We start from the raw sequence: 18,485 nt of genomic DNA on the forward strand, positions 1-18,485 counted from the left end.
ATCTTTGGCAAATGATTTAATGTCCTTGGGCCTCAGTTTCCACATGTTCAATATGAGAGAGTTGATCTAGATGGCTTCTGAGGTCTCTTCAGGGTCTAGTTCTGTGATACTATGATACTACATCATACAAAGATTAGTTGACAGCACTATCTATGTTCAGTATGGAGAAGAGAAGACTCAGGGACTATTAAACTGCTTTCAAGTATTTCAAGTTGGTGTGAAACAATATTAGACTTAAGAGTTTTGGGTTGAGAAGGCACAATTAGAAGAAATTGGCAGAAGTAGCAAAGAAACAACTTTAAGCCTGATGTAAGAAAAATTTCCTAATGAGAACAGTCGAAAAAGTATAATGTGTTTCCCTAGTATGTAGAAAAGTTTTCCCTATCTAGAAGTCTTTTAAGCAAAAACTGGATGATCACTTACTAAGCATATTATAGAAGTCATTATGTTGAGGTATAGACTGAAATAGATCATCCCTTCCAATTCTGAGATTCTGTCATTTGCATAGAATGGAAAACTGAAGCCACAGAAATTGGAGAAGAGTGCTAAAATGAGAATTCTAATTATGCAAACAAACATTTTAATAAAATCTTCAGTGCAAATTTATAATCACCTAAAAAGTTATCCATGGATTCGCCTTTCTGTTCTTGAACAATGTCACCATCTTCATTTGAAAGTACGTTGGGTTCCCATTGTAAAAAGTTGATATTTTTCTTGTTATAGTTAGGAGATTCTGTTGAGAAAGAAAGCTTGCATTTCTTGCTATTTTGCCTATGACTCTGTTTGGAGAAAGTGATTTTGCTCACTGTTGACTCATCACCTGAAGATGAAAAATCATTTATACTGTGAGAGTCACTTTCTAAATCTGATGAATGTAACTGGTACACCTCTAATTTGTCATGAAGTTTCATTTTGCTTCCTTTTTTTGGTTTAAACTTAATAGAACTAGTTGTTTTCTTTCTTATCCTTGATTCTGAGGATATGTCAATATCATCGGATTCATCACTAATATCACTTACATTTTTTGTCTCCTTTATAGATTTCTGTGGATGGTCTATTTTTTTATAAGTTGAATAATTTACACTGAAGCCAGATTTTTTGGAACTTGAATAATGGTCAACACTGGTTGTCATTTTAAAGGGGCTTTCTGCTTTGGAATCTTCAGATACAACAAAGACTTGTTCATAATTCTTAGAAGAAAGCAATTTTTGAGTTACAAGTTGTGTTGGGAAGATGATATCACTATCATCTGAACTATCTTCTGTCTCTGTGGTCTTAGGTGAAGTGAAGTGCTGTTCCTCTTTATTTTTTAAGTCTTTTTCACTATCAGAATCAGAAGAAACATTGTATTTTAGAGTTTCTGGCCTCCTTTGATATTTAAATTTTTCTTTTTGGTTTAGGTTGTTGGTTATTTTCTGATGCAACAAAGTATTATGAGGGCTCTGACTCTTCTGATAGTCAACCATCCTATTATCTGCTGGTTCTGCTAGATGGCACAAGGATTGATCATCTGAACTTTCATCATTAGAATCAACATTTCCATCACAATCCTCAAGTAAGTCACTTTTTCCCTCAAAAAATTTAGAAAAACCACACTGAAGCAAAGTAAGCTGTCCAGGAGAAATTGCGGTATTATTTTTATCAGAAATTTTGTTTTTAGCAGTTTTTGTCCTTGAGCTTCCCATTGATTCCTCATCACTAAAATCACAACAGAGATCAAATGCTTCTTTTTCCAGTACTTCATCAGATTGTCCTTGTTTTTTATGTTCTTGACATTCAAGATCTTCAGTCTAAAATGTTTAAAAAAAAAGAAATTATGCTTCTATAAATATCTGTATTTCATAGGTTGAGGCAATATACAGTTAAATATATAGGGGATATCCTAAATATCAAATCAATTTGCTATGAATTTCAAATAGAAATTCCCTTTTTGGAGAGTATTTGGAGACATCATGAATTTTAATTTCATTTAAATGTTAATGATAGGGGCAGCTGAGTAGCTCAGTGGATTGAGAGCTAAGCCTAGAGATGGGAGGTCCTAGGTTCAAATCTGGCCTCAGACACTTCCCAGCTGTGTGACACTGGGCAAGTAACTTAACCCCCATTGCCTAGCCCTTATCACTCTTCTGCCTTGGAACCAATAGACAGTATTGATTCCAAAATGGAAGGTAAGAGCTTAAAAACATAAATAAATGTTAATGATATATTATGATTGTTACATAATGTCCTAATAATGGGGTTAACAAGCTTCCATTAAAGCACCATCATTGGATAACTACTTGGACTCAAAGCAAAAGAAATGTTAAGAGACAGTAATGATCTAACTTAATTTCTAGAAAATATATGTTAGTTTCTGGTTTGAAGTGGTTCACTAGATTTTTTTTGTTTTTGTTTAATTCCGTATCAATTCATATTTCAGTAAAAATGGATTATTGGGTTTGATGGTGATTCAAAAAGCATAATTCAGTTTAAACTAGTGTTCATCATTTGATTCAAAGTCTTGTTATAAGTGTATTTTACTCAAAGCTGTTCTAATATTTGTTGAAAATTCAAGAATGGAAAGTTGGTGTTAATGACATTTTCCCTAAAGTTTTTGTGATAATATTTCTTTGACTTTTTCTGGAATGAACCTCAAACAGTATTTTTATTTTCTCACCAATATGAAAGATTTTTCTTGGCACAGATAAATATAGAAGAAAAGAGAAAAGAAAAATCTCCAGCCATAAAAGTTTATGTATTCCAGGGCACAAACCCAAAGAATACTCACCATTTCTAATTTGTGTGTTGGAGGTCCTTCTTTCAACCATGTAGTGGCTGTCATGACCCCTGCTTCCACTTGGCCTTCTCTCTACAACAGCAACAAAAGAGAATGCAAATTGCTTAGAGAAAGCTATGCAAACTATGCAGTAAAAACAACCAGATCAACAAGAGAACTGGTTTGCTAATTCTCAGAGTTAAGACAGAGAAATTCAGTGTGTTTGTCTTTTTTCTCAACATTCTTTTTCAGTTTGCAAATTACATTATAAACATAGTGTTTTTAAGATATTTTAGCTTTATTATTTAAATTTTTTTCTTTAGATTTAGTAAAACTGGCATATTTTTCATCTTACACTATAAGCAACATGAAATTATCCAAGTGAAATATATTATTCTATAACCATGTGCAATGAACACTGTTATATGTAACACAGAAGACAATTTAATTTAATGTCTATATATAAGTGAATTACTATTCCTAAAAGAATCTTAAATAATTATAAACAATACTTGAACAGGTTGGGGCATTTGGTCAGCTAACCTGTAAACCTAATTATTTCTAGAAGGCCCACAGGGCAGGTGGGCCACCCTAGAAGAAGCAATGGGGCACTTGGTAGAAGAGGAAAGAGGCAGCACATGCCAGGAAAACTGAGTCCAAGAGTCTTGGGAATAGCAAAAGGCTTTCAGTCCAGTGCCCAGAGCCATCATCCAATAAGCCTAGTTAAATATTTCTGTAGGTATTAAAACCACATCTATTGATGACCCAGAAAAGAAAATTCTTATCATCAAAGTCCTTGTCACTGTCAAATAGCTTAGCAGAAACTGATATGATTTTATCAGTGGCAAAGACATCAAAGAATAAATATTACCCTCTGCTTTGCCACTGCATCTAAGGCCCACAGGAAATTTTCATCTGACATACAATAGAAACTTTCTATGTTGGTTGCATCTCTCATTAAAATGTGAATCCTTTAGTGTAGGCACTGTCTTAATTTATGTACACAACACTTTGCATTTAGTAAGCATTTAATAAATACTCTATTCCTTCCTTCATTCATTTTGGGTTTGGAAAGATAGAATCAAGGTAAAAAGAAATGTGAAAGTTCATGGAAGAGAATTTTAAAAAGTTTTTTTTTTTTTTTGCATCTTAAGACTCTTTTGGCAGTCTGATGAACTACTGATCTGATATGATCCCTTCAGAATAATATTTTTAGATACACAAAAGACAATTACAAAGGAAAATCATTATACTAAACTACATTTACCAAAAGTTAAACACACACAGACACACACACACACACAGAAACAAATTTACAGACATTAGGTTAATAATCCCTATTTTAGAAATCAAATTATCTGAATGGAATGAGCTCTGTTTTGAAACCAGAGGATCTGGATTCAAACCTTAATTCTGTCACATAATATCTGAGTATCTTGGGTAACTGGCTTACCCTTTCTGGGCCTTAGTTTCTTCATCCGTAAAAGAAGAGTGTTAGACAAGATGATCTGTGAGAACTTGTAGCTATTGTAGGGGTTAATATTGGAGATTGACAAAGATAGGAGAGCAGTTTTATACTATATACTGATAATTTTTATTCTAATTCAAACACCTTAATTTCCAGATATAAATGAAGTTAAGAGAGTTTAAATGGCTTGCTTAAGGTCACAAAGCTAGTAAACAGTTGAGACAGGATTCAGAACCAAATGTTTGGTCCAGACATGATCATAAATAATGATTTTTCAGAGGCTGCCACCTATATTGGCAATCTTTAATCATCTATGGTGTCAACTTCAGGTCATTATGAGGCCCAGGAGTAGGACTTTTGTGGTTAAGCTGTTATGATACCACCATTAATAACTTACTTGGTGACTACCTTGCTTCTGTATTTCATAGGTATGACCAGAAAAGGAGGTGAACTGATCAAGTAATAAGAGTGAAGAATTGAGAGCTGAATTGGTACACTGATAATGCCAAAAGGCTTATAGGAAGTCTCTAGTAAACTAGATTGACTATTTCTGGAAGATTTATGGGAGAATATGAGCATTAATCACATAGGAGGATGAGCTATGGACAAGTTGCATTCTCTACTGGTGGAGCACATATCCATATTGATAAAGGTATCAGTTCTTTGAAAGACTACACAATATGGGGAAAGGCAGAAAATGGTGGAAAATAAATTACCTTAACTGGAATCACTGTATCAAAATAGCCTGAATGTTACTACACGAAGCCTAAAGTAATTTATCAAGCAGCTAGCTTTTTCTTTAAATACCAAAAGCAACATATTTGGAAATTAATAGGTCATTAATAATTTTGGAAAGTAGTTTCAGTTGAGTTATGTGGGAGGCAGCATGCTTTGTGCTAGAGACATAGAACAAGAAGTGAAAGGAATACCTGCCTGTCAGTAGCTTATGCTGAAATGGGGTTGACAAAAAGTACAAATATAAATGTGTGTAAAATAAATATAATATGGATAAATAAAAATATATTCAAACTGGGCCCACAGAATCTGGGGGATTAGGAAAGCCTTAATTTAAAAAAACTTGAGCTACATCTTAAAGGAAGAGATGGACTTTATACGTCCGAGGCATGGAGAAATGCATTCTAGGTATGTGAGACAGACACTATAAAAACAGAGGTGGAAGATGGAATGTCATGTGTAAGCAACAGACAGAAGAAGAGGATTATACACTGTGGGTGGTGGAGAAATGTACAATGAGTTTTGAAAGACAGACTGGGTCCAGGTTATAAAAGGCTTTAATCTACCAGAGGAAGTAATATTTGAGCCTAGAAGCAATAGGAAGCCACTAACATTGATACTGATTCTATTTACATGATAGAGAGACAGAGACATATAATGATCTTTACATCGATAGCTCTCAGTTATCTAATTAGAGATCCTGTTAAACCCAGGAGAAACGATAAGGCTACCAAAAAAGAGAATGTAGTGGGGGAAAGGAGAGAATACCTACAGTTAGAAATATCTACTGTTAGAGATATTATACGGATGATGAACCAGCACAGGAGACTGAAAGGGAGCTGCCAGACAAGTAGGAGGAAAACTTGTATAAATTAGTGTCACAAAAATCCAGAGAGGTGATCAACACTGTCAAATGTAGCAAACAGGTAGAGAAGGATGAAGACTGAGAGAAAACTGTCAGATTTGGAAATTAATTATTGGTAATTTTGGAGTGGTTCTAGTTGAATTATGAGGGTGGAAAATAGATTGCAAAAGCTTAAGGAATGAGAGGAAAGGAAGTGGCTATAACCTTTGAGTTTCTAGATTAAGACAGTTTCTCAGAAAAAATAATTAGGCCATTCAGGTTCCTATTTTATTAAATCAATCACCTTTTCCCTTTTAGAGGAAAGGAAGATCAGATAATGAATACAGAAAGTTTTTTCAAGGAATTTGGAAGAAAAATGGAAAAGAGATAGAGGATAATTATTTGAGGATTTGGTAGAGTCTGACAAAGGTGTTTGGTTTTTGTTTTTTTTTTCAACAGAATTGAGGAGTTAGACATTCTTGAATCAGTAGACAAATAGCCACTGAAGATTCAAGAGTGAGGTTTATTGATGATCCTATCTGCTGGAGAATGCAGGAGGTGAAAGGATCAAGTGTACATGTAGAAGGATTCAACAAGGACCACCTTCAAAGGGGAAAGAGGGTGAAAAAACAAATAAAATAGACAAAGTACTGGTCAATCCAATTAAAAAAAGAGAAGAAGAAAACCAAATTGATAGTATCCAAGATGAAAAGGGAGACCTCACCTCTAATGAAGAGGAAATTAAGGCAATCATTAAAAATTATTATGCCCAATTATATGGCAATAAATATGGTAATCTAGGTGATATGAGTGAATATTTACAAAAATATAAATTGCCTAGACTAATAGAGGAAGAAATAGACTACCTAAACAACCCCATATCAGAAAAAGAAATTGAAAAAGCCATCAAAGAACTGCCTAAGAAAAAATCCCCAGATCTAGATGGATTCACAATTAAATTCTATCAAACATTCAAAGAACAACTAATCCCAATATTATACAAACTATTTGACAGAATAAGCAAAGAAGGAGTTCTACCAAATTCATTTTACGACACAAATATAGTACTGATTCCAAATCCAGGCAGGTCAAAAGCAGAGAAAGAAAACTATAGATGAATCTCCTTAATGAATATAGATGCAAAAATATTAAATAGGATACTAGCAAAAAGACTACAGCAAGTCATTATGAGGGTTATTCACTATGATCAGGTAGGATTCATATCAGGAATGCAAGGATGGTTCAATATTAGGAAAACCATCCACATAATTGACCATATTAACAAGCAAACTGACAAAAATCACATCATTATCTCAATAGATGCAGAAAAAGCCTTTAATAAAATACAATACTCATTCCTATTGAAAACACTAGGAAGTATAGGAATAGAAGGGTCTTTCCTAAAAATAATAAACGGTATATATCTAAAACCATCAGCAAACATCATCTGCAATGGGGATAAACTAGAAGTCTTCCAATAAGATCAGGAGTGAAACAAGGATGCCCATTATCACCTCTATTATTTAACATTGTACTAGAAAACACTAGCAGTAGCAATGAGAGAAGAAAAAGAAATTGAAGGTATTAGAATTGGCAACAGGGAGACCAAGCTGTCACTTTTGTGGATGACATGATGGTCTACTTAAAGAATCCTAAGGGAGAATCAACCAAAAAGCTAGTCGAAATAATCAACAACTTTAGCAAAGTTGCAGGATACAAAATAAACTTGCATAAGTCATCAATATTTCTATATATCTCCAACACATCTCAGCAGCAAGAATTAGAAAGAGAAATTCCATTTAAAATCACCCTAGACAATATAAAATACTTGGGAATCTATCTGCTGAGACAAACACAGGAACTATATGAACACAACTACACAACACTTTCCACACAATTAAAACTAGATCTAAACAACTGGAAAAACATCGACTACTCATGGGTAGGATGAGCTAACATAATAAAAATGACAATCCTACCCAAATTAATTTACTTATTCAGTGCCATACCCATTGAACTACCAAAAAACCTTTTTACCGAATTAGAAAAAACCATAACAAAGTTCATTTGGAAGAACAAAAAATCAAGGATATCCAGGGAAATCATGAAAAAAAAATGCAAAGGAAGAAGGACTTGCAGTCCCAGACCTCAAACTATACCATAAAGCAGTGGTCATGAAAACAATTTGGTACTGGCTAAGAGACAGAAAGGAGGACCAGTGGAATAGACTTGGGGTAAGTGACCTCAGCAAGAGAGTCTATGATAAGCCCAAAGATCCCAGCTTTTGGGACAAAAATCCCCTATTTGATAAAAACTGCTGGGAAAATTGGAAGACAGTGTGGGAGAGATTATGTTTTGATCAACATCTCACACCCTACACCAAGATAAACTCAGAATGGGTGAATGACTTGAACATAAAGAAGGAAACTATAAGTAAATTAGGTGAACACAGAATAGTATACATGTCAGATTTTTGGGAAAGGAAAGACTTTGAAACCAAGCAAGACCTAGAAAAAAAATCACAAAATGTAAAATAAATAATTTTGATTACATCAAATTAAAAAGTTTTTGTACAAACAAAACTAATGGATCCAAAATTAGAAGGGAAACAACAAATGAGGAAACAATTTTCATAATAAATACATCTGACAAAGGCCTACTCAAATTTATGAAGAGCTAAACCATTTGTACAAAAAAATCAAGCCATTCTCCAATTAATAAATGGGCAAGGGACATGAATAGGCAATTTTCAGTTAATGAAATCAATGAAAAAGCACGTGAAAAAGTGTTCTAAATCTCTTATAATCAGAGAAATGCAAATCAAAACTCTAAGATATCACCTCACACCTAGCAGATTGGCTAACATGACAGCAAAGGAAAGTAATGAATGCTGGAGGGGGTTTGGCAAAGTGGGAGCATTAATTCATTGCTGGTGGAGTTGTGAATTGATCCAACCATTCTGGAGGGCAATTTGGAACTTTGCCCAAAGGGCGATAAAAGACTTTCTGCCCTTTGATCCAGCCATAGCACTGCTGGGTTTGTACCCCAAAGAGATAATAGGAAAAATATATGTACAAAAATATTTATAGTTGTGCTCTTTGTGGTGGCAAAAAATTGGAAAATGAGGGGATGCCCTTCAATTGGGGAATGGCTGAACACATTGTGGTATCTGTCGGTGATGGAATACTATTGTGCTCAAAGGAATAATAAAGTGGAGGAATTCCATGGGGACTGGAACAACCTCCAGGAAGTGATGCAGAGTGAGAGGAGCAGAACCAGGAAAACATTGTACCAGAGACTGACACACTGGTACAATCAAATGTAATGGACTTCTCCATTAGTGGCAATGCAATGATCCGAACAACTTGGAGGAAGCTAGGAGAAAAAACATTATCCACATTCAGAGGAAAAACTGTGGGAATAGAAACACAGAAGAAAAACAACTGCTTGATTACATGGGTCGAGGGTATATGATTGGGGATGTAGACTCTAGATGAACATCCAAATGCAAACACCAACACCATGGAAATAGGTTCTGATCAAGGACACATGTAATACCCAATGAAATTATGCGTGGGCTACAGGAGGGGTTGGGGGAGGGTAGGGAGGAAATAATGTGATTCTTCTAACCAAAAAATAATGTTCTAAATTGAGTAAATAAATTAATTTTTAAAAAGGGGAGGCAGTTAAGAGGGAAGAATGGGAAATAATGTCATAGGGTTTTGTGATGAAGAGGAGAGAAGGAGGAGTTCACATTGAATTACCTCAATTTCTTAATAAAAAATGCAAGGCCCTCAACTGCAAGTACTGTGGGATACTAAGGTATGAGAGTTATCAATGAGGACAGAAAAAAATGTTTCACATAGCTTTTATGGAGAGTAGGATGACAAATCAATTAGAGAAATAAAAGGTCTGTAATGTTGCAGATGCTATACAGTGAGAGCTCAGTCAGTGTTGGATAACATGATTCTGTAATGTATACATTACAAATTCTGGCTTCTTTTAGCTACATTTAACAGCTGATGAGTAAAAGGAGAGAAGGTAGAAGGTGGAAGTAATATAAGGTTATGGTTTAAGAAGATACTAAGGCAAGAGATTCAAGAAATAATTATTAACTTGAGATTGGAGAGAAAGTAGTTAAAGCAGGGGAAAGACCTTTAGAATTTATTTAGGTGTGAAGGGATTGGTAGTCTTGATGAGGGCATTAAAAAATTTGTTAGGAAGAATGAGGCATAGGGAGAAGTGGAATAATAAAAGGTTATAGACTGCTATGGGAATATCATTTTCTAGTTAGGGAAGTGGAAAATTTGCAGGTAACAATAAGAACTATTGTGAACCATCTCTATGGATATCTTATGTAAAATGAAGGAGGTCTTAGAAGTGGAAAAATTAGGAGGTAAAGGAGTTTTATAAAGCATTTAAGTGAATAATGAATTACTCTAGTATAAAGGCAGGAAAGAAAGATAGTGAACCAGTTGGTGAACTCCCTCTGAAAGGAAGGAGAATGATTTGGGCATCAATATACTACAGCCACCATAATTTCAATGAGGTCGAAAACTTTAATTGAGTAGACCTCAAAAGAACTAAGGTTGTTGACAGAAGCTCAATAAAAGTTTAATATATCACAATAATCTTAGAATAAGAAAAATTATTTAAAAGTATTGCACTAGCTCTCAATGATTAATCTGGCCCTTCTTGTTATTTACCATTTTAAGGTGCTTGCCCTATTTCTCCAATTAAACTTTAGGTTTCATATTTGCAAAAACCTTTATACCCTTAGTACTCAGCTCAGGGCCCAATATGAAATAGACAAAAAATACATTTTGACCAATTATGATAATGAATTACATGAAGGACCTGCCACCCACTAGTTGTGTGACCTTGGTTAAGTCATTATACCTCTCTGAGTCTTAGCTGCCTCATTTGTAAAACGTGGGAATTAAACTTGTAAAGCTACAAACAACTAATGATAAACATTATATGAGTCTAGGCAGGACTTTGGTCTTCCCAACATCCCAATATTAAGTCAAAGAGCTCAAATTTCTTGTGTTATGAAAAATTTTAAGAATTTTTTTTGAAAAATACAAAAATGTTCCATTCAAAAAACAAGAAACATCTGTATGCTGAAGATGAACATAACTGGAAGAGTTTGAAAAATTGGTGTGGAATTTTTATTGGGAACAGCGAACAAAAATCTCCATGACACATGAGACAGCATCTCAGGGAGTATTTGGTAACTTTTAATCAAAACACATTTTATATTTTTGTTTATTTGTACAGTACTTTTTTTCCCCTGAAATTTCAGCAGCTGTTTCCAAAATAATACACTTCCCTTTGTCAATGTGCAAATGACTTTTTAGACAAAAGGAATCCCATGTTCAGGTCTATCTGGGGATATGGGTATGAGAGCATTTTGAATGTATATGGGAAAAGCTATTTAAAGGCACAAGGCTTTATTTTTCAAAAGTTTGTTTGCAGCTCTCTAAAGAATCTTGTAATATATCTTGTAAGAAAAACAATTGCAATTTCCTTAAGATCTAGACTTACATTACCTAGTGCACAAATGGGAAAAAAACAGATTGTTGTTTAAAAGCTTACTGAAAAGGCCAAAAGAACTTTTCATACCTCTAAAATATCCCTTGTAAGGCAGGATCCTTGAGATCTTAGTTTGAAGAGGTTGTGGATCCCAAAAAGTTCTCCTTGATGTTCTTTTGATCCTTGAACTGCTTCAAAATATCTCTTGGCATTTTCACTCCCAACCACCACACAGTGCAGTTGCTAAAACAGAAAAATACAAGATATTTCAGTAGTGTTTGATCCAACAATATGTCAGAATTTCCTGGCATTACCAGTATATACACAGTTTTAGGTGGAGTAGACAAAAAACTCCTTAGGGAAGAAATTTTGTTTTAATTTCCCTGGAAGATGCTGCCATTGTGGGGAAATAATCATCCGACTAGTTTTATTGAAGACCAAACAAAAAAATAGCTTTACATTTTTTATCCATTTTCCACCTATTACCTATAAGATAAAGTTGATATTAATTTATTATTATTATTTTAATAAGAAAAGAACAAATTTCTATGTACTTTTATCTTGTTAAGAGGTTTCTGGAGAAATGCTACAATAAGAACTATTAAAAATTGCAGAATGAAGTATATTTTTGTTCATTTTATTTTTCTTCCGGCTATAACATTCTATAATTTTATAACAGGAGATAGGTTAGTAAAAGATCAGTCCTACAAGCATTTGTGTTTGTTGTGCTTATTTCAGAAAGTGCCAGAAAAGTGGAATGTCCTCAAATTCAGAGCATGCACAAGTAGTGTGGGTATCTTGCTTCTCAGTCTGAAAACCATATGATGAAGAGATGGCCATTTAATTAGCTTCTGAGTTAGAATTGTACATGCATACAAAAAAATCTCAATTGCTCAACCTTATTCTTTTCCCTTCCTTACTTTTAAAGGTTACTTCTAATCTGTATATAGATTTGGAAAGTAGTTCCGAGATTTGTCTAAAAACTCAATCAGTACTTTCATGTGTAAATTTTGTTATGGCTAAAATATGAATCAAAATGTATTTCCTATTACTATTTCTATTTAAATATTCTCTGCTAAAAGGCAATTTCTTCTAAATCAGACAAAAAAATTCAAATTTTACCTGTTTATATACCTGACGTAAGTACATGATCTCTTCCACAGTCCCTAAAGATATCAGCCTAAATACTTTTACATCTCGGCATTGCCCAATCCTATATGCTCTGCAAAAATCAAACACAAAAACAAAAACAAATTAAATTAAAGAGCTTTGGGCTGGAAGGTAATTTATAGCTCTATGAGTCTAAAATCTCAAAATCTTGATTTATTTTTAACTTATTTATATCACCATTTCTCAAAGGTGTCCTTGCCCTTCCAGCCCCCAACAAATCATCCTTAAAACAAAGAGTGAAAAAGAGAGAATAAAAAGACATTCAGAAAGAAAAAAAAAACTAATACCATAAGTAATGCTCCACACTCACTGATTCCCATCTCTGCAATGCAATCCCATCTCTTGCATCTCTGCAAGAATGGAGGAAAATTCTTTTTTTTTCTACTTTCTTCTTGAGGCCCAGGCTTGGTCATAATTAATAGAAGTGAATTTTAAAAAGCATTTATTATGTGCTTACAATTTGTTCTAAGTACTATGATAGGCACCAGGAATACAAAAACAAAAGGGAAAGCTCCTGTCCTCAAATAGTTTACAATCTAATAAAGGAAGATAATACATATCAGGGAATGGTGTGTTGGATTGGCAAGTCACAGTGACAAGGAGCAGAAGCATATGGTAACTGATGCCATGTCTTTTCTAGGAATAGTAATGTCGATGGTATACCTGCAAGAGCTAGAGGCAGAAAGGAGAATGAAGAAGGAGAGTGTGCATGGCATAAAGATGGCCAGAAAGCAGCCACTTGGCAGGTCTAGACTGAGTTAGATGGAGAACTATTCTGTTCATTATAATTGTAAAATGTGTAAGTTTCAATTGCTTTGTGATGACTCTTTCCACTTATAGTGTTGAAGTCATTGCGTATATTGATTTTCTGGCTCTGCTTCCTTCATTTGACATCAGTTCCCTAATGTCTTTTCATGCTTCTCTATGTTCAACCTGCCTATCATTTCTAAGACTAGAATAACACTGAGTTACAGTCATGTACCATAAAGTTTTTAGCCATTCTTCAGTCAAAGGGTATCTACTTTGTTTCTAGGTCTTTGCTATCACAGAAAGATGCTTTGAATATTCTGACATATATGGAACCTTTCTTTTTGTCAATGACCTACCTCCTTGGGTTATATGCCTAGTGATCATGCCATAAAAAAAAAACAAAAACCCTCACCTTCTGTCTTAGAATAAATACCATGTATTGGTTCCAAGACAGAAGAGTAGTAAGGGCTGGGCATTGGGGATTAAGTGGCTTGCCCAGGGTCACACAGCTAGGAAGTCTTTGAGGTCATATTTGAACCCAGGACCTCCTGTCTCTAGGCCTGGCCCTAAATACAATAAGTTACCCAGCTGCCCCCATGCCATTTTCCCTCATTTTAAACTTGTAATAAGCCCAATGTCTCTTAGGAGCTACAGAATGGTAGAACCGTCAGAAGAATCTTTCTCTCAAACACAATTACATATTCCACTAGCATCTCCTTTAAGTATAGTAGTCTCTCGGTGATCGAGAATGACGATTGTCTTTGTGCATCATCATCTACTGATGTACCCTCATGTGGCTTTGGAGTCCAAAGGCTGAGGCACACAGTTTGTGGCACATGGGACCTGGGACGCCAGTTGTTACGGAGGTGCGGCTGTGGCCTGGTGTCGGCATTCACGCGTAGCGGCAAGACGTCGACGTCGCTCATCTTCAAAGGTGATGGCAGCATGGTGAATGGGGGTTCGTCAGCTGCTTCTGTCAGAGGCAGCGAGTTCTAGTTGCTTTGGTGTCATGCCAGCCCACTTCGAGTTGGACTTTAGCTGATCCTTGACTCTTCTCTTTGGTCGGCCTTGTTTCCTGAGTCCAGCTGACAGTTCACCATAGAACACCTGTCTTGGTATTCGCTGTGGGTCCATGCGGATGACGTGTCCAGACCATCGTAGCTGGGTTTGGAGGACCAGGACTTCGATGCTGGTGGAGTTGGCTCTGTCGAGGACTTCCTGGTGGGTGATTCGGTCCTGCCATCGGATCCTCATGATTGACCGGAGGGAGCGTTGGTGGAATTGCTCCAGCTGCTTCATGTGCTTCCGGTACAGTGTCCATGTCTCACACCGTACAGGAGCGAGCTGAGGACCACTGCGTTGTACACTTTGAGCTTCGTCGCAGTGCTTACACCTCTGTGTTGGAGGACTTTGGAGTGCAGCCGCCCCAGTGCCTGGCTGCACTCCTTTAAGAACTACAACTAAAACTCATTAACAAGTTGAATGTTTCAGTAGTTGTTACAACTCAATAGCTATGGAAGGGTTGATTTGAAAAGTGGAAGCTTCTGCTCAAAATACCCAGTTTGTAAAATGGTGAAAGGTCTATGAAAGTACTTTTATTTTTTTTTCTATTTCTATCATACTTCTGCTGCTTTTGTTGTTTACTTGATTCAAACCAACCTCTTATTATCTAACTTCTCTCCATTTCTAGGATGGCAGTTGCTGTAGAAGCTAATGGCCCAATTTAGCAAAACTGGCTTAAGGAAAACGATAAAAAGAAAGTAACTGGGTGGAAGGCTGAGTACTATATCTTTATCAATAGCCTTCTCATAAGATAAATCCTATCCAAAATGTTATTTGTTAATCAATCCAATTTGACTTAAAAGAATCTAAGTATCTGAATATAAAGTTTCTATGTATTACATATTATTAAAAAGCCAAAAGGAATTTCCTATATGAAATCTGAAGAGACTGGCTACATTTTTCAACAACCTTTTTATATAGTTTAAAGAATATATAAGCCTCACATCAAAAGAGAAGACATTTTAATAATCCTGGATTTCTATTAAATCATACTAGGAATGGTTGAACACTGGAAAAATGACCAATATACTTCATGCCAGAATGAATCCCAAAACTATATTTCAAAACAAGATTTAAAGAATTATTAAATGTTCATGCTATAAGAATTTATTTCACTCAATTCCCCTATTTTACAAATAATGAAATAATGGCTCAAGGAGATTAATGATTTCTCAGGTTCATAATATTAATCTGCATCAGAGCATATGACCTTTTCCTCATAACAAAAATAGATACTTAAAAATATATTTAGTATTTAAATCACTGAACAATTACAATTAAGAATAAATGATATTTTGAAAAGGCCTAAATATTATTAAACAGAAAGATTTCCTTTTCTGCTTTCTCATTCCTTGCCTCAACCAAATTTAGATCAACCTAAACTTTTAATTTCATGACCAAATTATTTTTAGGAACTCTACATGATGAGCAGCAATAAATCATTTCAAATGATATCAATAATACTTACCTGTCAATGGCTTGAAGATCATTGGCTGGATTCCAGGTAGGATCAAAGATTACAACTACATTGGCACCAACAAAATTGAGGCCAAGTCCACCAGCCCTTGCAGAAAAATGGGGAAAATAAGATTAGAAAGTTCTTTAGAAATATTACTTCCTCAAAAAATAAAATTACAGTACCTAAGGATTAAATTTGCCAGGCTTTTACTTAAAAAAAAACAAAAACCAAAGACTGTACAAACACCAACAGAATCTTTTTGCACACTGACTAAAATGTGATGAAAAAGAAATAAATAACATTATTTCTGAAATTACTTTTTCCCAAAAGCATAGAATACCCCCCAAAAAGTTGACTGCCAAGTCAAGTGAATAATCTTCTTCCCTATTACCTTTTCAACTTTTTAGTACTATTTTAAAAATGTTTTACAACATATTTTTAAATTGTCAGCATAATGAAGCCAACCAAGTAAAGCACATTTTGTAAGCTTCATGAATAAGTGTTTTAAGAATACAAAAAATCTTCTTTTGAAACTGAATCTTTCAAATTGATAAAATTTTCAACTGTAAAAAACCTAAAAATATAAAATTATGAGTCAAAACAAATTCTATAAGAAAAGTTAGAGTGATCACTTTCTGATAGGAGCTGTAGGAAGAAAATCAGTGAGCACACTATAAATGGTTTTAGGGACTAAGAAACTCCCATAGTCAAGTTACTACCATATTCTACTATTGTAAGTTTAGTATATGAACTCTGTGTGGTAAAAAAAAAAAAACAACTTGTCAATCAGACTGTATAATTAGGATTTGCTCCCCAGGACTCTAAATCCCAGCTTCCCATGTTCTTCTCATGTTATGTCCTTTCATTTGGAGATAAAGTTTGGGTGTGATCCCAATCCTTTCTCTCTTTTCCTGCAAATGCGGTCAGGAAAGTTTTCTTTACTCAGATTTTTACTTTTGTTCTTTTTTTTATTTCTTTTACTTCAAGTGATTATTAATAAAGCTTATAAAATATAATTGGATATTCATTTAAATTTTACAAGACAAATATAGTTCCAATACCCAAAGTAGGGAGGGACAAAGTAGACAAAAAGAACTACAGTCCATGCTAATGATTTTTGAAAAAAAATTATATAAAAGAAAAGTGTAGAAAAAATAGCATAACACAAAAATAATTCTTCAACACCAAGTAGCTTGGTACCAGGGCAATAGGAATAGTTCAGCACTTGGTAAAAAAAAAAATAACTACTCATGTAAACAACAAGAAACACATAAATTATTTAAATAATCACAGTAGGAAAAAAGCCTTCCATAACCACCACAGTATAGTTTATCTTCTAATCAAAGCAACAGCAACAATAACAAACATAGGCAGAAAAGAAGAATTAGCACAGTGTTGTGGTTTGGGGAAGGTCTGAGTTCAAGTTCCACTGCTAACATACATTCTATGACCTTAGAAAAAGTTACTAAAACTCACAATGTTAGGGCAATTCTTTAAGATGTTTAGTTGCAGAAAAGTTACTGATTTGCATTAAGAAGGAGTTTTCTCACCAAAAATCCCCTACAAGGTCACAAATGTAGAACCATGAAAAAAGCATGGTGGACCCTTTTTTTAATAAAACCAAAAGATCAAAGGTATTTACATGAAACCAGCCAATTAATCCATATGCATTTATTAAGCACTTATTTGCACTAGACTTGGGATACAAAGGAAAAGAAAAACAATCTTTGCCCACAAGGACCACACATGCTAACTATTCTAATAGCTACTAGTATCATTTACAAGTAAAATAAGAGGAGCAATGAGGTGATGCAATAGATAGAATGCTGGCCCAAACTCAGAAAGACCTGAGTCCAAATTTGGCCTCAGACACTAACTAGCTGTATGATTTTGGGTAAGTCATTTAACCCTCTTTGCCAGTTTTCTCATCTATAAAATGAGCTGGAGAAGGATATGGTAAACCACTCCAGTATATTTACTAAGAAAATCCCAGATGAGGTCACAAAGAATCACACACAATTAACTTACAAAACAACAAAAATAATAGGATATAAAATAAATTCACATTTGAGAAAGAAGGAAAAGTCTCATGCAAAAATATATATGACAGAATTTAATTGAGTAGCAAAGCAATACTAGGAAAGTAGGGAACTAATTTTCCATTGGTTGGGAAATGGTTGAACAAATTTTGGTATCAATGTAACAAAGTGTTACTGTACTATAGATAATACTAGGAAGAATTTGGAGGAACAGGGAAGGTTTATATGTGAATGACAAGACCAGCAAAGACAACAGAGTAAATGAAGCAATATATCTCAGAATTCTTGCACACTTCCACAAAGATTCAGAGTGAATACCAGATTAATTAATGACTAAAATGCAAGTGGAAACCGAAGCAGTTTGTTTTTCTAGTCTAAGATGGCTATTTGAGCCCACAGAGATATAACCAATGGTAGAGCTGCAGCTCTGTCAGTCTGATCCAAGAATAGGATATTGGATTTACTTTACTAGTCAAGACCAGAAATGAGCCTTCAGCTCTGAAGATCAGACTCACAACCTGGCTCAGGAAGGGGATAAGGATCAAACTACAGTTCCTTATCTCTGCGAAAGACAAGTGACCAGAACAGGGACTTTAGGCTCAGAATGGGCCTATATCTCTGTTGTTCAGAACACACAGTCTTCTAACTAAATGACAATGATTAGGGCC

At 34.8% G+C, this 18,485-nt stretch overlaps 1 protein-coding gene across 3 annotated transcripts in view; it reads right to left on the reverse strand.

Moving 5' to 3' along the window:
• ERCC6L2 (ERCC excision repair 6 like 2) overlaps window positions 1-18,485 on the reverse strand; it is a 174,392-nt gene that overhangs the window by 62,062 nt on the left and 93,845 nt on the right. For all 3 annotated transcript variants that reach the window (XM_056806770.1, XM_016423780.2, XM_007497932.3), the window contains 5 exons: window positions 15,788-15,883; window positions 12,460-12,559; window positions 11,428-11,580; window positions 2,768-2,848; window positions 614-1,790 (listed from right to left, as the gene is read on the reverse strand). In XM_056806770.1, the coding sequence (XP_056662748.1) occupies window positions 614-1,790; window positions 2,768-2,848; window positions 11,428-11,580; window positions 12,460-12,559; window positions 15,788-15,883 (1,607 nt within the window). The remainder of the gene's footprint in view (window positions 1-613; window positions 1,791-2,767; window positions 2,849-11,427; window positions 11,581-12,459; window positions 12,560-15,787; window positions 15,884-18,485) is intronic.

This window comes from Monodelphis domestica, chromosome 7 (assembly GCF_027887165.1).
Source record: "Monodelphis domestica isolate mMonDom1 chromosome 7, mMonDom1.pri, whole genome shotgun sequence".
NCBI classification, from domain to species: Eukaryota; Metazoa; Chordata; class Mammalia; order Didelphimorphia; family Didelphidae; genus Monodelphis; species Monodelphis domestica.